The 26,698-nt window shown below is 37.4% G+C and overlaps 1 protein-coding gene across 5 annotated transcripts in view; it reads left to right on the top strand.

Moving 5' to 3' along the window:
- EXOC4 (exocyst complex component 4) overlaps positions 1-26,698 on the top strand; it is a 698,015-nt gene that overhangs the window by 30,725 nt on the left and 640,592 nt on the right. For all 5 annotated transcript variants that reach the window (XM_010947518.3, XM_074367038.1, XM_074367039.1 and 2 more), the window contains exons 3-4: positions 1,059-1,253; positions 21,378-21,562. In XM_010947518.3, the coding sequence (XP_010945820.1) occupies positions 1,059-1,253; positions 21,378-21,562 (380 nt within the window). The remainder of the gene's footprint in view (positions 1-1,058; positions 1,254-21,377; positions 21,563-26,698) is intronic.

The following is a 26,698-nucleotide window of genomic DNA, read 5'->3' as shown; positions in this document are numbered from 1 at the left end:
TGTGTCTGTGTTTGCTAAAACTTGTTACATGGGACACTTGATATATTCATGTATAAATTTTACCTCAAACAAAAAGCAACAAAACTAAACAACTATGAATTTCTAATTTAAATAAAAATATATGTAGAAGAACGTCAAAAGTATGTGAAAGTAGTTCTGTGAATTGTGAAAGCTCATGATTCTCTTTATTTTTTCATGTTATAAAATTAAAAAACCCACCAATTATGTTATTGTAATCTAGATTTTCACATAATGTGTGTTCAGTGGCTTGAAATAATCTAAAGGATTAAAAATAAAATTGAAAGTACAAAAATTTTGGATTATTTTAATCAAAAAAGCAAATTAAAGTAAAAATAAGCAAAAAAGTTTTTTTTAAATTAGGGTGGATAAAGAAAATGTTCTTATCATGTACGTTATGACTACCCTCTCCTTCTGGTTTTTCAAGCTGTACCTATGCTGGTCACCAAACTGCAGATCTGTGAGAATGCCTGCAGTTGTCTTATTCACTATTTAAAAAGCAAAATACATGACAAATTTTTTGGTGTGTCCTAATTCTCTTGATTTGGGGATGATCTCTGAATGTATCTTCTCTCTTCTGGAAACTGGGCTTGTCTTCATTTTGGTCAGGTGAAATGAAGGCCCAGTTCCTTGGTTGTAAACTTGAGCTGAAGTTACAGATCTCAAAGGATAGACCCAGTGACCTGTCAGCTGAATAGGAAATATGCCAGGAAGAATGGGGATATCAGTCATTCCCTTTTAGAGGTATTAACATCAGGGTGGAATTTCTTCTTTTCAAAGTGCTTTATATTGTGAGTAGTTTTATCTAGACAAACTCAAAGGTGGGACCAGAGAGAAAATACAGACACAGAAATGGTGACGTACTTAGGTGAGTCTGTCAGAACCAGGATTAGAATTTTGCAGGCAGACCAATGAAAGGGAGTGAGTGGGAACTAGGAACTGATCCTTACAGCAGTACCAGTGAAGCATCCAAACAGATGATGGGTTTAGGCTGGTGAGATTTGGGACTGACCCAGGATTGTAACTGTGTTACATTGTAGGTGAAAGAGAATCTGCTTTCATGCAAGATGCTGTTGCACTGCAAACGAGATGAGCTTCGGAAATTGTGGATTGAAGGGATTGAACATAAGCATGTCCTGAACCTGCTGGATGAAATTGAGAACATCAAGCAAGTGCCTCAGAAGCTGGAACAGTGCATGGCCAGCAAGCACTATCTCAGTGCCACCGACATGCTGGTAAGAGCACAGCATGCGCTCGTGGGCATTTCTGCTAAGACAGAAGAGCCTTCTTTTGTTCTCTGAATTTTGTAATTCATGAAGCACATTACAAATTGCCCTCTTGGGGTTCAGGAGCCCTTGCAGGTGAGGCCTGGCTGGTTCTCCTCCTAATTTCAGTGTTTCAAATGGTAGGAGATTATTATTTACATATTGTCTGCCTTTAGAACATTGGCAAGAAGTGTAATGGTGAAGGTACTTAAGTCATGATGGAATGATAATGGGAGGTTTTTTTTTTTTTTTTTTAAGCTTCAGAGGAAGATAGTGAATCCCATTTTGAAGAATGAAATCTGCACAAGAGAGAACTTTAGGAGATTTATAAACTCGATGTTCTACAAATTCTTTGGAAGGAATTTTAACATTAGGGCTTTGTTTTTTCCTTTAAATTGATAAGAAAGAAAATAATTTTGGGGGAATAATTCTGGAAGTAACTTTGTCAGGCAGGAGTACTCCATAGCCTAGCCTTCAGTCTCTGTCTTAGTCCATTCTGGTACTTCGTGAATTAGAAATGAAAATTCAGAGATGGTTGCAGCTGGTGGTGCATGTGGCTGAGTGTCAAGAAGATGAATAAAAAGTAAAAATACACATCTTGCTCCCTAAAAACCCTAACTTTCCCAGGGCCTGTGGCTCTCTTAGAGAGGCCTGCTGTGTCTGCTACCTCTTTGCACACAAACTCTTCCACTCCCTTCTCGGAGTTGACTGGGGACCACGGAAACTCTTGGTAGCAAATGGACTGGATTTGGATTTTCTTTTCCGCAATAGGTGAACGTCCCTCATCTTTGTTTCAACAAATTAGATTAGCTGTAACACAGGGAAAAAAAACCCGGAGAGGAATTAATGGGAGAAAAACAGGTTAGGTCCTCTAAGTGGTTCTAATTTATTCTGACTTTCAAGAATGATTTTGCTCTAAGTCTGCCGTAAGAAGCTTTTAAGGAAATTTGGTAACTAGGAGGGGAGATGTGTCATCGTACTTCATCATCTGTTAAAACCTGGTTATGTGATAGTGAATAGTCAGTTTCCACAGTGGAAGGAGATTAATAATGATCTGTTCTTCGGAGCAGCAAAATAGTTGGTTATTTTCAGTATCTTTGTTGTGGCATCTTCCTTAATGACTAGAATGTCTGACAAAAAAATTAGTCACCTCTTAGCTTTACTGTTGGTTTATGTGTTAGGAAGGCATGTAGGTGCTAAATTATGAAGATTCAGCAATTAGAGTAGATAAGCTTATATATATATTATATGTGTAGCGTATACGCATTTATTTGAATCATGATTTTTTTGTAGTGGGCCTGCTTTTAAGTAAGTGCCGTATATTAAAAATAGGTTGTTAGAATTTATTTCCATGTTAATTATGTTCATTTTAGGATTTCAGATTTTAGAATTAGCCTTTATTACTTAAGGGCTCATTTAAGAGCTAATCAATAATGAATACTGTTCTTGTTTTTTTTTTTGACTTATTTTCTTAAGGACCTCATTGAATACTTGTTTAAATTCTTGGTGGTAAGTTACAGAAATTCAGTTCTAGCTAGCTTAGGTAGAAGAATTGCTTTATTCAGGTGACCATTCTGCTAAAAGGACAGGGGCATATGTGGAACATCTGTATGTTCTTCATGCAGGTTTTCTTCATTGTTTTACTGTAGACTGCTACTTCTGCATGTGGGTGGGGTTGAGTGGGGAAAAGGGGAAAAGAAGGGTTGTAAGCTGTATCTTGCATCTTTCCAGCTTTGCAGAGGAAAATTATCCTTTTCTTCTAATTGAAAAATATGAGAATAGGATCTAGATTGGGCCAGCTTGGGTACTAGGATTGTCAGTTCTAACTAAAACTATGTTAGTTGAGGGAAGTGGGGGTTCTGGGGGGTTGCCTAGGAAGGAAGACCAGTCACCTCCAGATAAGAGTGAGTGTGAGAGAGAGATTTCCCAGAAATGTATCTTTTTTTCTGTTTGTAGTTCTTTATGTATTCTGGATACTAAGCCTTTATCTGTTAGATGGATTATAAATACCTTTTTCCAGTTAGTGGTATGTCTTTTCATTTATGCTGTCTTTTTTGAATTTTAAAAATTAAAAAAAAATTTGAGATATAGTTGATTTACACTGTTGTGTTAGTTTCAGGTGTACAGCATAGGGATTCAGTTATACATATACATATATATACTTTTTCAGACTCTTTTTTTAAACATATTTTATTGATTTATAATCATTTTACAATGTTGTGTCAAATTCCAGTGTTCAGCACAATTTTTCAGTTATTCATGGACTTATACACACTCATTGTCACATTTTTTTCTCTGTGAGTTACCATAACATTTTGTGTATATTTCCCTGTGCTATACAGTGTAGTCTATTCTACAATTTTGAAATCCCAGTCTATCCCTTCCCACCCTCCACCCCCCTGGTAACCACAAGTCTGTATTCTCTGTCTGTGAGTCTATTTCTGTCCTTTATTTACGCTTTGTTTTTGTTTGTTTGTTTTTGTTTTTGTTTTTTAGAGTCCACATATGAGCGATCTCATATGGTATTTTTCTTTCTCTTTCTGGCTTACTTCACTTAGAATGACATTCTCCAGGAGCATCCATGTTGCTGCAAATGGCATTATGTTGTCGGTTTTTATGGCTGAGTAGTATTCCATTGTATAAATATACCACCTCTTCTTTATCCAGTCACCTGTTGATGGACATTTAGGCTGTTTCCATGTTTTGGCTATTGTAAATAGTGCTGCTATGAACATTGGGGTGCAGGTGTCATCCTGAAGTAGATTTCCTTCTGGATACAAGCCCAGGGGTGGGATTCCTGGGTCATATGGTAAGTCTGTTCCTAGTCTTTTGAGGAATCTCCACACTGTTTTCCATAGTGGCTGCACCAAACTGCATTCCCACCAGCAGTGTAGGAGGGTTCCCCTTTCTCCACAGCCTCTCCAGCATTTGTCATTTGTGGATTTTTGAATGACGGCCATTCTGACTGGTGTGAGGTGATACCTCATTGTAGTTTTGATTTGCATTTCTCTGATAATTAGTGATATTGAGCATTTTTTCATGTGCTTTTTGATCATTTGTATGTCTTCCTTGGAGAATTGCTTGTTTAGGTCTTCTGCCCATTTTTGGATTGGGTTGTTTATTTTTTTCTTATTGAGTCGTATGAGCTGCTTATATATTCTGGAGATCAAGCCTTTGTCGGTTTCACTTGCAAAACTTTTCTCCCATTCCGTAGGTTTTCTTCTTGTTTTACTTCTGGTTTCCTTTGCTGTGCAGAAGCTTGTAAGTTTCATTAGGTCCCATTTGTTTATTCTTGCTTTTATTTCTTCTAGGAGAAAATTTTTGAGATGTATGTCAGATAATGTTTTGCCTATGTTTTCCTCTAGGAGGTTTATTGTATCTTGTCTTATGTTTAAGTCTTTAATCCATTTTGAGTTGATTTTTGTATATGGTGTAAGGGAGTGTTCTAGCTTGATTGTTTTACATGCTGCTGTCCAGTTTTCCCAACACCATTTGCTGAAGAGACTGTCTTTATTCCAATGTATATTCTTGCCTCCTTTGTCGAAGATGAGTTGACCAAAAGTTTGTGGGTTCATTTCTGGGCTCTCTATTCTGTTCCATTGGTCTATATGTCTGTTTTGGTACCAATACCATGCTGTCTTGATGACTGTAGCTCTGTAGTATTGTCTGAAGTCTGGGAGAGTTATTCCTCCAGCCTCTTTCTTTCTCTTCAGTAATGCTTTGGCAATTCTAGGTCTTTGATGGTTCCATATGAATTTTATTATGATTTGTTCTAGTTCTGTGAAATATGTCCTGGGTAATTGGATAGGGATTGCATTAAATCTGTAGATTGCCTTGGGCAGTGTGACCATTTTAACAATATTGATTCTTCCAATCCAAGAGCATGGAATATCTTTCCACTTTTTAAAGTCTTCTTTAATTTCCTTCCTCAATGGTTTATAGTTTTCTGTGTATAATTCTTTCACCTCCTTGGTTAGATTTATTCCCAGAGATTTTATTACTTTGGGTGCTATTTTAAAGGGGATTGTTTCTTTACTTTCTTCTTCTGTTGATTTATCGTTAGTGTAAAGAAATGCAACTGATTTTTGAATGTTAATTTTGTAACCTGCTACCTTGCTGAATTCTTCAATCAGCTCTAGTAGCTTTTGTGTGGACCTTTTAGGGTTTTCTATATATAGTAACATGTCATCAGCATATAATGACACTTTTACCTCTTCTTTTCCAATTTGGATCCCTTTTATTTCTTTCTCTTGCCTGACTGCTGTGGCTAGGACTTCCAGGACTATGTTGAATAGGAGTGGTGATAGTGGGCATCCTTGTCTTGTCCCAGATTTTAGTGGGAAGCTTTTGAGTTTTTCACCGTTGAGTACTATGCTGGCTGTAGGTTTGTCATATATAGCTTTTATGATGTTGAGATATGTTCCCTCTATACCCACTTTGGCGAGAGTTTTTATCATAAATGGGTGTTGAATTTTATCAAATGCTTTTTCTGCATCGATTGAGATGATCATGTGGTTTTTGTCCTTTCTCTTGTTGATGTGATGTATTACACTGATTGATTTGCGTATGTTGAACCAGCCTTGTGTCCCTGGGATGAACCCCACTTGGTCATGATGTATAATCTTTTTTATGTGTTGTTGGATTCTATTTGCTAAAATTTTGGTGAGGATTTTGGCGTCTATGTTCATCAGTGATATTGGCCTATAATTCTCTTTTTTTGTAGTGTCTTTGCCTGGTTTTGGTATCAGGGTGATGGTGGCTTCATAGAATGAGTTTGGGAGTATTCCCTCCTTTTCAATCGTCTGGAAGAGTTTGAGAAGGACTGGTATGAGTTCTTCGTATGTTTGGTAGAATTCCCCGGTGAAGCCGTCCGGTCCTGGACTTTTATTTGTAGGGAGGTTTTTAATTGCTATTTCTATTTCCTTTCTAGTGATCGGGTTGTTCAAGTGTTCAGATTCTTCTTGATTCAGTTTTGGTGGACAGTATGTTTCCAGAAACTTGTCCATCTCTTCTAGGTTATCCAGTTTGGTTCCATATAGTTTGTCATAATATTCTCGTATGATATTCTGTATTTCTATTTTGTTTGTTGTAATTTCTCCATTTTCCTTTCTTATTTTGCTAATTTGTGCTCTCTCTTTTTTCTTCTTTGTGAGTTTGGCCAGAGGTTTGTCGATTTTATTTACTTTTTCAAAAAACCAGCTTTTGGTTTGGTTGATTTTTTTCTATGGTCTTGTTAATCTCTATTGTATTTAATTCCTCTCTGATCTTTATTATTTCCTTCCTTCTGCTGCTTTTTGGGGCTTTTTGTTCTTCTTTTTCTAATTCATTCAGGTGGTGGGTTAAATTGTTTATTTGAGATTGTTCTTCTTTTTTGAGGAAGGCCTGTATCGCTATAAACTTCCCTATTAGCATTGCCTTTGCTGTGTCCCATAGGTTTCGAATGGTTGTGCTTTCATTATCCAGACTCTTGTAAGTTATTACAAGACATTGAATATAGTTCCCTGCGCTATAAAGTAGACCCTTGTCATTATGGTGTCTTTTGTTAAAAAGTTTTACAATTTAATGCAGTAATGCTTTTCATTCTTTTTTTCTTTGTTTTGTGATTTTTATTTTGAGAAACTTTTCCCTAAATCATTGTCATATAAGAGAATCTCCTATATAATTTTCTTTATTTAAAATCTATTTTCATATATGATATGAACTATGGATCTAATTTAATCATCTTTATAAATAGCCACTTGACTCAGACCATTTATTGAATTCATTTCCTACAGATTTATAATTTCCCCTTAGTCACATACCAAGTTTCCACATATGCATGGGTTTGTTTCTGAGCTCTTTATTTTTGTCCAATTGGTCTTGTCTGTATCTGCACCAAAACCATGCTGTTTTAATTACTATAATTTTGTAATATGTCTTGATAGCAGGTAAAGATGTTCTGTCACTTTGCTATTCAGAATTGCTGTGCTATTCTTGGCCTTTTACTCTTCCATATGAACTTTGGTATCAGCTCTGTGAACAAGATATGTCTTTTCATTGACGTCTTCATTTATGTCTTTTATAATGATGCCTTAGTAATGTGTTCCTTAGAGATATTTATGTATGTTTTATTTCTGGCTATCATATTTCTTGTTGCTTTTAAAAACAGTGGCTTTTTATTATAATTTCTAGTTATTAGTCGCTGATATATAGGGATGTGATAGAGTTTTCTCTATTTTATAAATTATAAATTTCCCTGAACCTAATTCTAATGCTGCCTGCTTGGAAAATGATGATTTATTCTTTAAGACTTGTCTCCCATTTCATCAGGTTTCTGAATATCCTGGGTAATTAGATGCTTTTCTCTCTCTTTCTTTTTAAAGAATTGTTACATATTTTGTGGTAAGACTGCTGAATGTGATCAGATGCTTTTCTTTGTTTCCATACGCTGTGTGTATCTCATTGAAATGTAATTGTTTTTGTTAATACGGTAGGTCGTTGAGGGCAGGGGCTGTATCTTACCTATTTCTGTCTATTTTGTGCTTAGTAGTACATAGTGCGCTGCATACAGTCAGCATTCACAGGTGATTATTAGCCCAATTGGTAACCATGTAGAAGACTTTAACTTCACTAAACAGAGACAAGGGCATTTCCTCTTTGGAGCTCTGGTCTGGTTTCTCATCTCTGATTTGGGTTTTTTGTTTTGTTTTTTAATGGCAAGGTTCTGTAGTTTCTAACCTTTCCTTTCTGCAGTATTTAAATGAACAACAAAAACCATAATTATAATAATGGCTAATATGTATTAATCCCTCACTGTGTGCTGGTTCCATTTTAAGTATGTTACATTTGTTAAGACATTTACTTCTCACAACAACCCTGTGAGAGGGTAGGTTTCTGATATCCTCCCCAGTTTCTAGATGAGGTAATTGCTTTGCATGACCTGGGGGGGGTGTTTAGCATATCCCAATATACAATAAAGATTTCAAGGTGTGCTCAAAAGGTCAGAAGTATTCTTCAGTTTGGCCTTTCGTATGAGTGAATAGTAAGGTCTGTAATTGCACTTTCATTGGACTTCATATGAGAAAATAATCACATTTCCTTTCCTCATGGTTATGTGCTCTTAGAAGTAAAATCTACTTAAGGCATCTCAAGGGTCCAAATGGAAATCTTCGCTAAAAGACATCAGAGGAAAGTGAAGACAGAACAATGTAGTCTTTCAAAACCCTCTGATTTCCTTGGATTTGTTTATCAGAAGATTTTGCATTTCCATTTTAAGGCAGGTGCAGGTGCCCAGTAATTTAATCCCTACTTAGGTTAATAAAACCAGAGTAAATAAATCAGTGGTGACCCGTGGCTCTTGTCAGCTCCTGCAATTGCTGCTTCACCATCGGACTGGGCTGCTAGCTGTAGACTTGGCTTCTCGATGGGATTTTTATTTCTTTTGATATGATTACCTGAGTATTGCATAAAATAATTAAATTGTCATGACAGGGACTGTCTGCAAATAGGCCTGGCCTTTTGTTTCCTTCTTCAAGGTAAACAGCTGCTGTTGGCTTACGAGAAGCTAAAAGTGATCCAACAAGAAGCCTGTATCCGTCACATTGAAATCAGAGACTTGATTAATATTGTAGCCTGTAGCTTTGTGATATGTATGGTTTAAATTAGACCTTTGCAGTCATTGTGCTGGGTTGATGCAAGCACATTAATGACATAATTTCTGGTTGCTGCATCACATTTCTGCAGTCTGTCCTTTGTATTCCACTCACATTAATTGAAGTAATTTTGCCAGTGAAGCGTGTTTCAAACCTCTGCATTTAAATTGAAATTTTAATTCCCTTATTGTCTTGAAAAGACGGCTGAAGATGCCTTGTTACAGGTTTCATTATCACTCAAAACACTCCAGCTGCTGATTCTAATATACAATGACTGATTAATTCTGGGAAGAATTATTAATATAAGAATAGCTGCTGCTTCCCAGTGGCACGAGCTAACCAGGAAGGTATTTCATGATAGTTAATATTTTTATGAACTTTTTTTAAGGCGAGTTTGCGTGGAAGTCTGCATCAACCTGAAATTGCACAGATGAGCTTTGAAAACCACTTACCCAAGTTCTGATTTATCAACCCATAGAAGTCAATTCATAATTGCATTCAATCTGTGAAAACCATGCCAGTGAGGAGTTTTGAAGCACTTCAGCTGACAGTCACAAGGCTTGTGACTGAAAGCATTTTTTCATTTCTAAGTCTTCCTGAGATTGTAGAGATTTTGTGTCTGTCGATCATTTTGTCTTTTCTTTTTATACACCTTTTAAAAAAGAATCCTTAGCTGTGTAGTTAAGGATTATTATGGTAATTATAAGAACAACATATTTATGTTAGCTTCCTTCTTCCCAGAGTATCCCAGAGTGCTTTGCTGAGAGAATGGTACGGTGGAATTATTTCACTTACCCTACGAAAATGTGGCCTCGTCAGGGATAAAGAAGTAAAATAGCTATTTAATTGCACAATTTTCTAAGATCCTATAATAAAAATAAGTATATTTGGCATATTTTTAGTCGACCAGATCCTTTGCAGTTGTTGGACAACATTCAAGGTTATGAAGATCAGCTTAGTGTGGCTCAGGTGGACCTGTGCTTTAATCCCAGCTTTGGCTTTGACTAGCTGGATGACTTGGGGCTAATTATTGAGACTTTTTCTGAGATTTGGTATTGAGAATAATCGTTGTTGGAGGGATTAAATGACATATTAAGCTATGCTTGTAAAGTATGCACAGTGTACGTAGTAAGACCTTAGAAATGTGATTTATAATTGATGATTTTTATTGATACTGTAAGAAAGGATATGGTGATTCTCCCATGTTAGACTCTCAAAACTCGGTCTGAAGTGGACTTGTTTTTAGCTGATGAAGGAGTTGAAGCATAGGATAGGCATTTTTGATTCCTTCTTGCCCAACATGAACATATGCCTGAATGGAAGACTACTCCACATTTTATACAGTCAGGGAATTCCTGCAGGCAGTGATAGGATTTTTCTCAGAAAACAAGTTTAATTTGCTCTAACACATACTCAGATGGGTTATCAAGACCCCAAAGTTCTATGCCATATTTTGGGGATTTGGCATGAACAGATTTCAGACTCTGTGTCATCAGTCACCTCTTCAGGCTACATCAAGTATGTGTTCACTGGGTACCCACTGACTGTCTAATTATAAACAATGTGATTTGTTGGTCAACTGTCCAAGATCAGTTTGTTGCAAAATCTAGTCTTAGGTAAGTCGATGTGTTAATCTGTTGGGTATTGTAATTCGATATAAGCCAGTTCACTGTTGGAGGGTGCTTATCAAAAATGTTGATTTTAGTATTTGACTAGTTGATGTTACAGTGTCTTTCTGTCAATGCTTGGGTGGCAGGACCGGTGGACCAATGAGGTTGCGCCTCTTGGTACCAGTAAAACTGTGTCATTAGCAAGTAGACTGATCCTCGTTTCTTGTGTTATGAATGGGCAGGGAAGAGATAGCATCTACTATGAAATGATTCGTGTACAAGTGAGAAAAAAGGGGCCAAAAATGTGTATCCCTTTCATCTGGCTTGAAAGTTTCTGAGATCTCACAGGACTCTTTTTTTTTCTCATCATGACTCTGGGAATGGTATTGAGGTAAAAGCACCATAAATATCAGAAGCTGGAACAATCTAGTGAACTTGTGGGACCTAAGCTGAAAGAGGTTCAGTGACTGCAAAAATATTTCAGTGTTCCATATGGATTTCTCTACAACATGATAAAAATATATCAGTTGATTAATAATGAAACAGCCACCAGTAAAGCCCATCTGTTCCTAGTGTAGAAGATTGATTTGAAAGACTGATGCCCATTCTGTACTAATAATTTATCAGGAAAGAGTCTGGCACACATTCTGATAGATGGACAAATGAATGTGACAGTGCTGTTGTTGATTACTTGCGTTTATAGTATGTGTATATGTGAAGCTGGCCTTAACCTTGAAGGAGCTTACATGCTAGTAGGAAGGGAGAGATGATGAAAAAATAAAGCGTCTCATATCACGATCAGTTCAACAAGAAAGGGGTTCCAGGAATACTGGGGGTGGGAGTGGGGTAGTGTTTGCTATTGAAATAGGGTGGTCAGCTGTAGCTGCTTCTTGCTGAGTTTTGGACCCCTGCATTCCCTTGGACACCTACATCTGATTTTCTTGGCAAAAAGATTAAGGAGAAGCTGAAGATAAAGTTGGAAAATGAGTAACCTCAGTTTATGTGTCTCAGATTAAGTAAATAGCTTTAGTGTGGTAGCATTATTTTTCTCCTAGAGAGTAAGAGGGTACAGGGCTTTGTAGTAACTATTCTTCTTGCTGCTCAGTACCCTTTTAATTTGTTTTTGAAGGCTGGGGTTTTTAAAAGCCACACTGTTTGATAGGCACTGGGTTATTGCAGTAGCTTTTCTTCTCTTTTAGTTGGCTTTTTTTATCTGCTCTTCATTTGCCTCTTTTATTTTAAAGCCAACAGAAATTCTCCTTTAATGCACTAAACCTCATAAGGTTCAGGAATTTTCAGCTGGCTCACTTGGCTGTAGGGCAGTGATTCCCAAACTGCCTATTGGGGAATCCTTCAAGTATTGTAAAGCCCAGGTCACACCCTAAACTGATTACACTGAAATCTCTGGGGGTGGGACACCAGCTTCAGTAATTTTTGGCATTATCCAGCTGATTCTCTTGTTGAGACAAATTTGGAACCCTTGATGTAGGGTATAGCCTGTGCTATGCAATAGATCAAAATGAATTGTCCTTGGTTTCATTTATATATATATACATATAAACATAAAAAGGTAAATTTTGTATTACTATTGTAAATGGAAAACTAGTATCATGTCATAAGTAGACGGTATCCATGAAAAGGAGCATTACAGTATAAAGGAAATAAATATTATTTTTTATATTTTTTTCCTTGGCTTCATTTAACACCAGCTCTTAAGTAGTGGTTGGAAACCAACTATTGTCACATGGTGATAGTCACATTTATGTAGAAATGTTGTAGTTTGACTAAAGTTGCTTTGTTGCTGTCATCTATTGCAGGTTTTGGATAGAGCTGGTGAGTATCTGGCTCTTATTCTGATTTTATAGCCTGACTGTTTGATCAATATGAGTTTTGTTTAATGGTTAAATTAGATGCTCTCGGGGTTTGGGCTGACTTGGAACTCTTCAGCACCCTCAGTCTTGGTGCTCTGATTTCTGCATCTTCACTGTGTTTTTATCTGACTTACTGCTGAGATGTAATGGATTGAAATTGAGGCACGAATTTATTTCTTGATAAGTGATGACTAGGTACAGCATAGTCTAGCACAAACAAAATGGGTTGAAAAGCCAGACGTTCTTAATTCTAATCCTGACCCACCTACTCACCAATTCTGTGAGTTTAGGCAAATGCATCACTTTCTCTTTTTTCAGTATCCTTTTGTATAGAGTGGCTATATGGATACTTACTCTGTCTACATGATAGGATGGTTGTGAGAATAAAAATGAAATTTTGGATGGGGGAGGTGCTTTGTGAAACAGAAGGCAATATGTAGGTGGACAGCGGCGTCGGTTCATCACTGTCACATGGCACCAGGTGGAAGGAAACAGCGGTGGTCTGGGGCTTGTTTCCTTGAGCAGCGTTTCTCTCGTAGTGCTACTGTCACTAATGCCTACAGGTTTCAGTTCAGATGGACTGTGTGTGCACAGGCACCTACATTTACACACTTGAGTCTGTAGGAGAAATGATCTCAGTCAAGAATAATACACAAGTCGTTTCCTGACATCATCCGTCATGTGTTTGGCTGCAGCATACGGACTTGTTTGAACAGGATTTTGATTGGTCAGTCTGCAGCGAGGTGGGGACCCTGTCTAGGTGTAAATTGCAGCAGATGACAATGCCTGTTGTTGCTGGGAGGCCCTTTCTCAGCCTCATGGTGGTCTGAGGGTGCTGATCCATAGTTTCTGTTTGGCTTTGACAAAATAGGAGACATGTGCTAAAGAGGTCTGTTTTCTGTGGTAATTCATCCCAGTACTAATTACTTGTGGTTGCCTAGCTTTTAAAATGAAAAGCCATATTCCTCTCATGTTCTTTTGTAGGATTTTAATAGTTCATGTTAGTAAAGAGCATAGAAGTCCTGAGCATTTCTAGTGGATTTGGGGCTCTTGCAGAATGTGGGTGAAATTGTCTTGATTTAACTGCGAACCTGCAGTGATTGTCAGAGACCTCCTTTGCCAACTCTTAGGAGGAGAGTGTTGTATAACTTTCTTGTCCCCAAATAACATATAAGATGGTAAAGGTAAGTGATTTGGGGACACTTGTAAACTAAGAATATCGCACCTAGTGATCTCTTGTGTTTTAGAGGAGAAACCTAAGTTTTAATGCCCTCTTTATGGAGTACTGATGGGAACTGGGAATTAAGGGATCATAAGATTTAGGAACAAAGAAGGATTTATTCATGAGCTTTCCTGTAAGCAATCACAATTCTTATCTTTCTCATAAGGTATTAAGTATAGTTCAATTTTATCAGGAAAGTCATTGTGAACAGACCTCTTATAAGTCCATTTAGAACAAAATAAGGCTCTTAATTTGGCATTAAGCATCAGAAGCCCTAAATATCTGCATAACTTTGGTCTTGGAATTCTTCTTGGCTGTTACACATTAAGGAAAGAATTAAGAATTTTAAGTGTGAAGTGTTCAAAAATATATATACAAGGGTAATTATCACAGTCAGATTTATGGAAGTTAAAAATTAGCAATTACCTCAGTATAGGGAGTTGGTTTCAGAAATTTGTGGACTATTCATATTATGGACTCATATGAAAACACTTAGTCATATGTTTAGTGATGGGCGGATGTTCCCATTATACTTCCAAATGGAAAAAGCATATTTAAAATTAACAGTATTTTTGTAAAAATTGTGTGTGGGAAAATGATTGGAAGGAGTCAGATTAAAATGTATTTTATCTAATTAGTAAAAATAGGGATTGTTTTTTCCCTATGATTTTCTGTGTTTTTCAAGTTTCTTGATTGAGCATGTATTATTACTTTTGTAATTGGGAAATTTACAAAAAGGTTAAGAAAAAAATACATTTCTGGGCCTCACCTTTTTTTAAAAAAAAAATGTAAAATTAGGATGGGACTTCAGTTTTTTGACAACATTTAAAGGTCCCTAAAAATAGAAAGCTCTTACAATTCATTTTGCAGATACTTTTATTCTGTGAGGCTTGGGCTGATGGAATATCTTAGAAAACCTGGTTGCCCATACTTTACAAAAGGAAAAAAGAAAAGACTGCTGCTTTAAATATGGGAATTATATGTGCTAGAATGCGCTGATGTTTACGAAAAACTGAAAATAAGGGGAAACCCCAAAGAAAGCTTAAGAATGATTCAATAGAATGGTACACTTTTAGAACAGGTCTGTTTCACAGCAGTTGTAGAATGAGGTCTTCCATCAAGGTAGAAGTCACGGTAGATTTCTTTTGAGCTTTGTTTTCTAAGATAGCTTTGAAGATACTTAGAAATTCACAAGTAAAAGACGTTTTCTTTGACGGCACTTTATTTTCCAGGACCCCTCCCTTCCTTCACTTATCAATAACTTCATCTCATGTGCTTTATCCTGTAAACTCCATTATCTCCCAGGCAGTCCATTGCATTAAGCCTTTAGTACCTAATATTGCCTCATTTACATTGACACATGCTTGACCCCAGCCCTTCTCCTCTCTTGGTTAATGTGCCAACGAGTGCTGATACCTCTCTAGAGTATTATCATTTGGCTGTTAGCTCAACTAATAACAACCCTTCATTTGAGCTGATGAAGGTTTATTAAATAAAAACATGCAGTAACCCCGGCAGTCATGAAGGGAGGATGGAGGTAGACATCCTGTTTTTAGTGGAGAGAGCCTGCTGAGTCTGCATTATAGGTCTCGGGTTTCCTGAGGGAAAAGGGGCACCTGAATGGGTCTGATCAATATTATGTTACTGAACTGAGTTGAAGAATGGGCCTTTTTTGATGGCCTGATTTGATCACTGTGAATTGGCCACAAGCAGAGGGGGTGGGGGAGTGTTCTTGCTTTAGGCACTCGGCCTTGCCCTGGGATGCAGCTTTCTTGGGAAGTTTGCCCCTTGTACCAAACTGTCAATAGCCTGAGGCCTTGGGTCAGAGGCGAGGCTGAACCTTAAGGATCTGGAAACCTCTCAGTCTTCTCCAGAGAAGCTGGGATCAGGGACTGTTTTTCCTCTAGATCCCCTAAGACTCCCCCAAACCTCCACGATAGTCCTGAGCCTTGAACAGATTCCCTTTATTCTCCCTTGTGTGTCCCATACTCTTTTTCTCCCCACTGACCAACCACTTTTGCGTGTAGAGCAGTCTAAGCCATCTTCTACTTGTTAGGTCCCGTGTGATTAGTGGCTGATGTCATGCTATAAACACAGGTGAGCAGATGATGTTTATACCTAAGGAAGTTTAAAACTTATATTATCAAGTTTATTTTTAACAGTTGGGATTTTTGTGAACAAAATCCTTTGAAGTCACATGCTTGTGGTTTGATATCGCCTACTTATAATTTGATACTATATTGTGCAAGGAAAATTGTTGCAAGTTTCTCTTTGCAGTTAAATACATAGGGCTCTATAAAGGCACGACATTGTGCAAACAGCACTGTGATGTCCTAGATGCAGTGAAACTTTCAGACCTGCTCCTAAAACCTACTAGATTGAACCATATGAAACAGCCAGTATTTCGATCATTTCTGACAAATGAAAGCAGTTTCATACGGTTCAAATTTCAAACTAATACATGAAATTCTGTTTTTATCTCCATTTGGTTTATTTTACCAGTTTCTGTCTGATTAAAAAATAAAACCTCTGCTTTGGGACATATGTAATAGCTAAATGGAAATGTTTGGTAGGTGAGTGATTTGGGATTCTTGGTGATAATCATCTTCCCTGCATGTGCTGAGATGGGTATGAATGATACTGCATTCAGAGCAAGACTTCTTAGGCCCATCTGGGACTCCTTGAGACAGAAAGTAAAGGGCAGGGTACAGCCATTAAGGGAATGACAGCAGCACCAAGTTAGTGGGAAATTCAACTCCCAGTAGGCCTTCAGGCCCAAGATGGCGGGAGAGTTGACTTCCAGTAGACCTCGAGCTTCATTATATGCTCATTGTAATACAGTTACAATGTAACTCCCACAGGTTCCATGACAGTTCTCAGGCCAACCATAAAAGGTCAAAAAGTGGGCGGTGGCCCAATTCCTGGGAATTCCTGCCCCTTCCCAAAGTAGTTGGAATAATCCTCCTACTTGTTAGCATATGAAATAACTGAGCTTATAAAAATTAGGAACCTCTACACCTTGTGGTCTCTCTGCCTCCTGAGATGGACCAGGAGTGTGTATCTAATTTTACTTTAAACTAAACATCCACCCCCACGCCTCATGGCCTCTCTGGCCTTCTGAAATGGCCTACACTTGGTCTTTGGGGTGTGCGTCTCTCTGAATAAATCTACTTTTATTCAACTGTGGCTCACTCTTGAATTCTTTCCTGTGTGAAGCCAAGGACCCTCACTTGATGGGACGCATCCCAGGGTCTTGCCTGGGACCTGGGACATGGCCATACTCCACGACCCATTTTCCTGTATCTGCCTGAATGTGGAGAATCATAGGTGGAGGGTTATCTGAGGAGCAGAGCCTGAGGACACCAGAGTTTGTCTTCCCACGGTTTAGGGGCCCGGTGACCTGGGTAGTAAGTAAATCTTGGGTTACAAGGCATGTTTCTTTTGTTGTTCATACCCAGAGATTCTTAGTTGAGACTGTTCAAAAAGTTTGTGTCTTGTTATATGCATATGGGAAGAGAAGGTATCAGTTCTCTGGAGTAACCTAATTGCGTATCTTTGTACTGCATCTGTAAATTGGGCCAAAGTAGCATTTTCAGAAAAGTTACGTTGTCTTACTAAAAAAAATACTTCCTTAAGGGAGACATACTGAGCTATTAAAAGTGATAGAATATTTTGGAACCAAGTAATTATCAGAGTCCGGAAGTATTTGTTTTGGACTCAACACTGGCAACACGTTTGCTTTCTTTAAGGAATGTTGTTGCCAGTATAAGCATTTTTATTAGCTAGCAGATGATTTAGTTTTGGGGTTGGGTTTTTTGTTTATACTTAAGTTTTTCTTCTTTTTTTTTGGCTTAAACCTTAGTTCTGTTTAGAGACAGTTACTGTTTTCATTTATCTTTGTGTATGCCACCTCCCTCAGTATTTAAAAAAAAAAAAAGATAAAAGTCAGTAGTTTCTTTCCCAGCATTTCTTCAATGAATCAGCTGTTAAGAATGGCTAACTTTGGTGTTCCTCTAAAACATTTCCATTGGTGCATATTAAAGCATAAGACTAGATCTTTTTATCTAATCAGCTTGAGTAAGACTGGCAGAAGACAGTTAACTATGAAATAATTATTTCCTAATTTAAACTAAAATGCAGGTGAGAAATAGACATTTGGGAAAGAAAATTTAAGGGCACTGTAGTTGCTAATGAGAAAGATTTCCTTTGTTGTAGACTCATCTCAACTGAAGGCAAAATTTTTTGAAATACCAGACAATTCTTGATTATGTACATTTTAACTGTACCTTTAACCTAATTTTTTGGGCTTGGAAATATTTTTCAGAACTTCTGTTTTTTTAAAATGGGTAGGTTTCTAATAGTGAAATATATGTTCAATATCATGTGTTAAAACATTTTGTGGATGTTTGCTTATTTTCATAATCCTAAAAGAAATAATTGTTTTCAATGCCAAAACAGATTTTTCTTACCTATGTGAGCCGTTTCTAACTCTGGTGAGAACATTAATGTTCTGTTAAATTAATAATAGGTGTTCTGTGAAAAAAAATCACTGTTAGTAGTACCTATTCCCCACGCCCCCCCACCCATTTATTTTTGAAAATACGTGTAAGAAAACTTCCAGATACATCCAGTTGGCTCATTATGCAGCAGTCTACCTTTAAGAGATGATGTGGGATACCTGAGAATTCTAGGAGGTCATAGTAGAGGTGATTTGGCACATGAATTCATGGTATTAGATCGGGGAGTAGATCTGTAGACAGCATTTACCAGTGAACTGTTTCATTGTGTGTTGTCTGATCTTTCATCTCCTATGTCTTGTACTGTAAGTTTAATATATATTTGTGACATTTTCCAGTGTTGTATATCACAACAATTGTTGGATTATTTCTCAAAGAACGAACCTGATGCTGTCTAGTTTAATCCAGCTGCATCTCTTGAATTCCTGTTGATGTTTCATCACTGTTATTTAAAAAGTGCTCTGTAGTCATTAAATTTGGAAAACAGTAACATAATTTATTAAATGACCACTTCCCATACATTAAAAAAACCCTTCGGTTGTATTTTTATCAGTAATTATGAGCATTTCTAAATGTAAATGGATATTTAATGATTTCTAGTGAAGGTTAAATATCACAAAATGCCTAGAAACCATACCCTCCAATACAACAGAATTAATCAGTGGTGGTTGGGTTGACTGCTGCCTCACCAAGTTTTCTTTCTGTGTAAGCTTTATGGTATAAGCTACTTAAACCACATAAGGTAAGTTATCAGGTTTCTAAACTGATGTTCTGGAGGTCAAATACAGCATGACAATTATTTTCTTCAAATTGGTTTGAGTACCACTTAGTAGAGTAAGGGAGGACAATGACCTTGCTCAGTTCCCATAATTCGATCTTTATAAGTAGACTTCTAATTTGTGAAAGCCAAGAAATAAAGCCCTGTATTTTCAAACTGTAATAAGAGACTATTCTCTATCCTATTTGTGGTAAGGTTTCAAATCCTTGAAGTTCTAAGACAACTCTTGATTGTAAATATGGTAATTGTGCTTGTATTTTGGATCAAGACAAGTATTCAGAAATCATGGTCATCTAAGTGGTTAATAATGATTCTGTGATGGAAGCAGTGCTTTACTGAAAATCCCGCATTGAAACCTGTTGGAAACAGCTTCTAAGGATTCTCTATCCATCTAATAAGTAGGTTCTGTTAAAAAATAATTTGAGTATGCACCTAGTATGTACCAGGCACTGTGCTAACTGCTTTAGCTATATTTAAGAAAAATTTTAGTGGCTTTGAAAGCAAACATTTTCGTAGAGTTTTATACTTGGAACGTGAGCTGTTTGGGTTAAAAATCTCCATGCAAATTCCTACGAACAGAGAGTGGATGTGCAGTGGGTGGTTTTTAAGCTTAAATATCTCAGCTGGATTTAATTACCTTGAGGGATAAGGCTACATGATGGGCCAGTGGTTTACCAAATTATTTTTCATTTTCTGGATCTTGATGTCACTAAAGGTTAATGCATCCTCCTTTCTCTGCTAGAGACCCAAGTTAAAATCCATTTTAGAGCATAAGTGTAAATGAATTTGTTGTTGTTTTTCCTCCTTGGGGACACTTTGGTCATTTCGCGAGGCTGCCTTTCCATTTGGAATTGCCCACAGCTTGCACCAGGCCCAGGGGCTCTGAGAGCAGGGGCAGTTGCAAGCCTGTGTGAAAATGAACCGGCAGGCTTCAGAGGGCAGCGCTGGCCCAGGGCTTGTCACTTTTCATTCCTAGATGCTTTCTTGGGTAACTTAAGGAAATTTATTTGCTACTGACATTTGGTTATAGCACATCACAAAACAAGTGATGTGTTTGTGACTAAGCCACTGCATTGCCCTCCCGATCTCAGGCTGGCTTGTATTTGGCAGCTGCAAAGCTTGCTGTATTCGCTGTCTGCACACTCTGAGTGACTGCCTGTGCCAGGGGAGATCTGTGATCAGCATTTTTGATCACTGATACTTTTCATGGCTTTTACTATCTTTTTCTCCTATTGCTTTTGTAGAAGTGCTTTTTTTTTCATGAGCATTTTTTTGGTCTCTAATTACATTTACTCTAAAGTAGTGTCATTATTGCCTTTATCTGTACAGTTGAGGAGTATTTAGATGTATGACCAACGTGGGAATAGTCACAGCACATGAATCCCTTCACGGAGCTGGGTAGGGCTCTTTCCCCTGAGTTCAGCTGGTAGTCGTCTCTTCTCCGTCATTACTGTTGTTGTTACTACTACTATTACTATTACTGCTGCTACTGCTTCTACTGCTATTGCTATTATTAGTATTAGTAGTACAGTCTTTGCACTTCTTCCTTTTTTCTCCCAAGGAATAGTACCTAGAGTATACCCTTCACTTTGTTTTTCCTCTGTAAAAAATATGTAAGGTCTTTACATATAGAAAGACAAAATTCTGTATGCGTGGATAAATGGGATTTTATAATACATACTATATCTTTTTTCCCTTCGCAGTCATCACTTTGGTTCAAAGTGAGTTATTCCAGGTTCCCTGAGTCCCTCATCTTCTCCCTCTGTTGTAGGCATTCATTCCTACACCATTTTTATTCATCCAGTCCTTTTTGTCTTAATCTCCCAAGAGAATCTCCCTCCCCATAGTTTATCTTCTGTTCACCATTCAAGTCCCATTTTGTCTATCAAACTGGATCAGTCCAAGGAGAGGTGATGACTGCTACTGTCTGCTTGTAGCATTCATGGAAAAATGTATTTACCTCCGTGTGTATGTGAGCACGAGAGAGAGCAAGAGAGACTGTGCAGACACCCGTGTAGACAAAGGCTGATCACGCTCTGACTCTTGATCACCATGAGAATTATTAAAAAATTTACATACTGTGTTTTTATTTAGTCTTAGTCTTAAAAGGCTAAATGTGACTGAAAGTTTAAATCATTAGAACAGGGACTTCTTGTGAGCATATGAATATTACAATCATTTATTTGGGGATCATTTTATTGGTGTCTGTTGATAGGCTGTGTGAGTGGGAGTAAACACTAGGTACAGCTTTGCTGAGGTGCTGTAGGTACCTTCATGTTTATCTTGATCAAGATCAACCCTTCCAGAGCTGAACTGGGCCCATCTGCATTATACTCGACAGTGTCTGATGTATGCTGATAAGGTTCTCAAATTCTTTCAGGAGTATCTTTTAAAAGATGGTCTTTCATATTTGTAATATTGTGAGATTATTTAGTTGTCTTAATTGTGTTTCCCTCCCTTCTCAGGTGTCAGCAGTCGAGTCTTTGGAGGGGCCTCTGCTCCAGGTGGAAGGACTGAGTGACCTTAGGTTGGAACTTCACAGCAAGAAGATGAATCTGCACTTGGTTCTCATAGACGAGCTGCACCGGCACCTGTACATCAAATCCACTAGCCGAGTTGTGCAGCAGAACAAGGAAAAAGGGAGGATGAGGTTGGTTAAAGAGCCTCTCTGCTACAGTGTCTCGTGGCAGTGTAGAATTCTACTAAATATTATTTTGTCCAGAATATTGTTGTAGTTTATTTTACTTCTCTTTTTAACATGCTGTCTCTGAAAATGTAAGATGGTTTTATGTTAGCAAATACTCCACGTTCTGAAAGGCTGACATTCAAAGTTAGTTCATTCCTGTATTGCACATTTCTTGTGGTCCTTTTATGTAAAGATACATAAGAAACGTTTGCTGTGGGCCTTTAATAGACTAGATCAGAGAGACTCTGGTTTATCTCAGGAAGAGAAAAAAATCCTTAAATTGGATAGTGAAGTCAGCCTAATTAAGAAATACAGATGTATAAACTGAAATTAGAACATCCTTTTTTCCTTAGGGTTGTGTTCAGCTTAAGACAATCTTCTTTCTGAAATAGTTTGGGAGAGGTTCAGAGAGAACACTTTTCTTTTATCCCTGGGCTGATTGTAGCATAGTCTGTTTATGGGCCTGGGTGGACTCAGGAAATTCATTAGGTTAGTGTAGACCTGGTAGTGAATAAGACCAGATCTTAAGACAGTAGAACATTGGTGTTATTAACATGGGTCAGATAGCTGAGCATGTCCTGTGTCCTTCCACCATTCCTTTAAAATAGCTGTCAGATGTTTCAGAGGGCAGTTTCGCACTGTGTGCTGAAATACACGTGTTCATACTTTTCCATTGAGCTGTGGGTGAGAGGAGCACTGGGAGCAGTGCATGCTGGGAATGAAGTCCATTAAGTCCTATCCTATTTAAACAAAATTGCCAACTGTATGTGATGCTTCAGAGACCTTAACAGAGAAAGAGAAGTTTCTATCTCTTCTGCAGATTGGCACTAGAAACCTTCTGGCAGGCACTAAGGGTTACATACCTGAGACTTAACTTCGGCACTGGATCTAAGTAGAATCTTAATGGAGAGTAAAGTGGTGGATGGGAGCAGTGCTAAGGAAGTTCCTTCCACAGTGCCTGGTGGTAAATAGCAGATCTAAATGGATTTCTTCCCATGCAAATATGAAACAAAAAAACCCCACTCCCTTATAATGCTTTAGAATAAGCATAAAGGAAAATGAGCATTACATTGAGGTCTCAAAGAAGAGCAGTTATTTGAAAAAAAATTTATACAGTGAAACAGGAAAATTTAGGACATCTAAGCTTGAGATTTCTCAAAAGATGCAAGATGATGCAGTAGATTAGATTATTGCTCAAAAATTATCACCCTTTCTCTACCACTTGAGTGGGAGAAGTGTATTTCCTTCTCTTTGAATTTTGGGCTCTTGCTTTTGCTGATTGTTAGCATGGGACATGAGGGGCTTGAAGTGTGCTTGTGCCAATGAGCATGCCCTGTCATGCCTCTGCTGTTGCCATGATGGCGCTGGTCCCAGGAGAAGGATGGGAGACCCATGGAATTGAGCCAAGATCAGCTGAGCTGCCTAGCCTGGATCAGCCAGCCACCAAAATATGTGCTTATTGTTGAACATGACTGGCATTTTGGTCATGTGTCAGCAGTCAGCTATAAGCATATAGCTTCTATGAAACGTTAATGGGAAGCTGTAGGGATGGAATCTGGAGAGATGCAAAAAGAACTAACTAAAACAGGGACAATATGTGAAAAGGAAAAAAACCAGAAAGTAGGGAAATTAAATATTTGTTTAAAATGTTAGAATTTAATCAGTGATATGGAGGGAAAACTTTCCTCATTGTGAAGAAGGAAGAAACATGCAAGAAAGATAATAGATGTGAAAGATGGAGAATAGTCTCAATCCAATGGTTTTAGGTATTGCACAGAATGGCACTAAAGTGATAGTACTATGGGCTGAGTTATGTCCCCTTAAATTGTAACTAAATTTGGAGATAGGGTCTTTCAAGAGGTAAATAAGACAAAATGAGGTCGTTAGCATAGGCCCGAATTCAATATGACATGTCCATGTGCGAAGAGGACGTTTGGACACACTTTCATGGAGGGAATACCATGTGAAGGCACAGTGATAAGACAGCCATCTCCAAACTGATGAGAGAGGCCTCAGAAGAAACCAGCTCTGCCAACATCTTGATCTTGGACGTCTAGCCTCCAGAACTATGAGAAAACAATTTTCTCTGTTTAAGCTACCCAGTGTGTCATACTTTGTTACTGCAGCCCTAGCGAACTAATACAGAGAGAAACAGAAGCAATACTTAACAGTGTAAATAGAGAAACTTACTTTCCTTGAAGGAGCCAAAGAACGTTGAACAAAAGAGCACATGTACATTTTTGTGTGTATACATAAGTGTGTGGTGTGTGTGTGTATAGGGATGGATGGACAGAGACTCCTTTCTGTTAAATGTTTTGGAAGGCATTACACTGTAATTGTATTAGTAGATTATTTTAATTTTCTTTATATTTTCAAAAAAGAACTTACAATAGCTTTTGCAAGCAGATAAAAATCAATACAAAGTTGTTTTAAAAGCAGTTAATCCTTTCACTTTTTGTGTGCATCCTGCGTTAATACTTGATTAGACCTTGCTTCCTTGGACACTGAAGCTCATGGAGGAGACAATTTCAGGCCCATGGGTTTTGGTGACCATATTTGTCTCTGGGTGTGTAAAGGGTGTCCTTAAGCCCATTGTATTATTTGTTCCCAAAGTATTTTGTCTTTAAATTTCTTCTTATGTATGTCTGTTTTCTTCTTGTTATCTTTCATTTCTTTCTTTTTTCCCCTCTTTGCTTAGATTTTAGCTTCACTTTATTTTGTATTATGTATCTTTTCTCTTGGCTTATCATTTGAGACCACGACTGTTTTTGACTTTTATACCCTCTGAGTCACTCATTTTTTCTGTATGTTCAGGCAGATTTCAGAACTATAGAGAATTAATATGCCAGACATTCCTGATTCATTATTCCCTTAAATTTTCTTACTAAGGGCATATTGTCTGTGACAGAGACTTCTCAACTGAGTTGAATTTAACAAATTTTTACAAGCATTTTACTCTTTGATAGGTCCTGTGCCAGCTGTCAGGGTTATAGAGGTGAATATATTCGTTAGTGGATTTACAACTTAAAGTTCAATTCACTTCTGTCACATTTTAGTTTGACAATAAAATCAGCAAAATGAACTGCTGCTGTGAATTTTGGACATAGTTGGACATATTTATTACTAAGTAAAGGAACAGAAATAAGTTGTAATTAAAAAGCAAATGTTTAATAAGCTGTTAGCACTTCTAAGCCTTCTTTAAAAAAAACCCAGAAAACTTCATGGCTTGAAGTACTGAAACCAGACACATTTAGAAGTAGATCCTTACTTGTTGGATGGGTGTTTAACAGCCAGAAAGTCCTAGAGGTTATGGTGGTAGGGATTGTTATTTTTGTTATGGTTACATTTGCTTTATTGTTTTCCTGTCTGCCACCATGTGGTTATTAAATAGCAAACCACTCAATCACAATATATAATTACTAATTTTGCAGGGGGGTATCTTATACTGGGAAGGATTTTATGTGCATCAACTGTTTTTTTTTTTTTAAACTCAGCTATGGATGATTCTGAATGGATTTAAAATAAAAATTTGTAATCATAGGTATTTAGAAAGAAAAATGATTTCTATCAATATTTCTTTCAGAGTGAAGCAGTTCGGAGGATTCGTATTAGAAACTTGAAAAGACAGTTTAATTTTTTTATTGAGGTAACATGGCTTTATAGCATTATATAAGTTTCATATGTACAACATTATATTTTGACTTCAGCATATGCTACAGTGTGCTCACCACCAAAAATTTAGTTTTCATCCATTCACCATTCAGTTGACCCACTTTACCTGTTTTGCCCTCCCCCCACCGCTCTTCCCTCTGGTAACCACTACTCTGTTCTCTGTGTCTCTTACTTGTTTTGTTCTGGTTTGTTCATTTATTTTGTGTTTGGTTTTTATATTCCACATATGAGTGAAATCATAGTTATTTGCCTTTTTTTGTTTTACTCATTTCACTTATCCTAATACCCTCAAGATCCATACACATTGTTGCAAATGAGGACAATTTCAGCTTTTTTATGGCTGAGTAGTATTCCATTGTGTGTACTCCCCCCATCTTCTTTATCCATCTATCCATCAGTGGGCACTGAGGCAGTTCCCATATGTTGACTGTTGTGTATAATGCTGGTATGAGCATAGGGTGCATATCTTTTTGAAGTATTGTTTTTGTATTCTTCAGGTAAATAACCCAGAACTAGACTAGCTGGATCATATGGTAATTGCATTTTTAATTTTTTGAGGAATCTCTGGTGTTTTCGGTAGTGGCTGCACCAGTTTACATTCCTCCTAACAGTGTATGCTGGTTCCCTTTTTTCCACATTTTCTTCAACACTTACTATTTCTTGCCTTTTAAGAACAATCCGGTTTTGATTTTATTTTTTGTTTTTGAAAGTACTTCCTCTGAAAGATTCAAAACCCTCTGAGGGTATTAATTAGTACTTCTCAACTTTATTTCTGATGTATCACAAGAACAGGCTTTCTGTCTTCTGAAATGGAAATGGAGGCATGCGATATTCTGTAATAGCACCTACCTTTCTGTTGGCTTCGTGTCTGTAGTAACTAAATGAGCGTGCCTCCTGTCTCTGGAACTTTTAAGACTAAATTCTTCCATAAAAGAACAAGAGAAAAACCAAAAATCATTTCTAAGGTTACTTGCCTTTGGGTTAGTGTTCACAAAGGAGAAAATTGAAGCCCCAGGGAAAATTCTAGAAAGTGAAGATGAGTCTATGAAAATAGTTTTTGCAGTAAATTGACTTCCTAAGAGTTTATTGATGGAGTTTGAGGACCCTTCTGGCTTTGATAATAGTCAGCAGGTTATGTTTTTCAAAGTTAAAATGGCAAGCCATTTATCACCCTGTATTTAACTGAAATATATTTTAGGTTAAAACTGAGGAAATAATTGTAGGTTTTTATCTAAAGAGAATCTGTATGTACATATGTTTTACAGAAGTGTGTATTATCTCACATATACATATCACTGTGCACACACAAAGGTACCAACTGTATTGCCTCATTTATAGCCTTGGCAGGTAGTATTCCAGCTATATACCTGAATTTCCAGCTGGGCGACACCTTCATTTATCAATGCCTTAGAAGTAACTCCTACACTT

This window comes from Camelus bactrianus, chromosome 7, assembly GCF_048773025.1.
Source record: "Camelus bactrianus isolate YW-2024 breed Bactrian camel chromosome 7, ASM4877302v1, whole genome shotgun sequence".
NCBI classification, from domain to species: domain Eukaryota; kingdom Metazoa; phylum Chordata; class Mammalia; order Artiodactyla; family Camelidae; genus Camelus; species Camelus bactrianus.
This window is presented reverse-complemented; position numbering and strand designations above follow the sequence as displayed.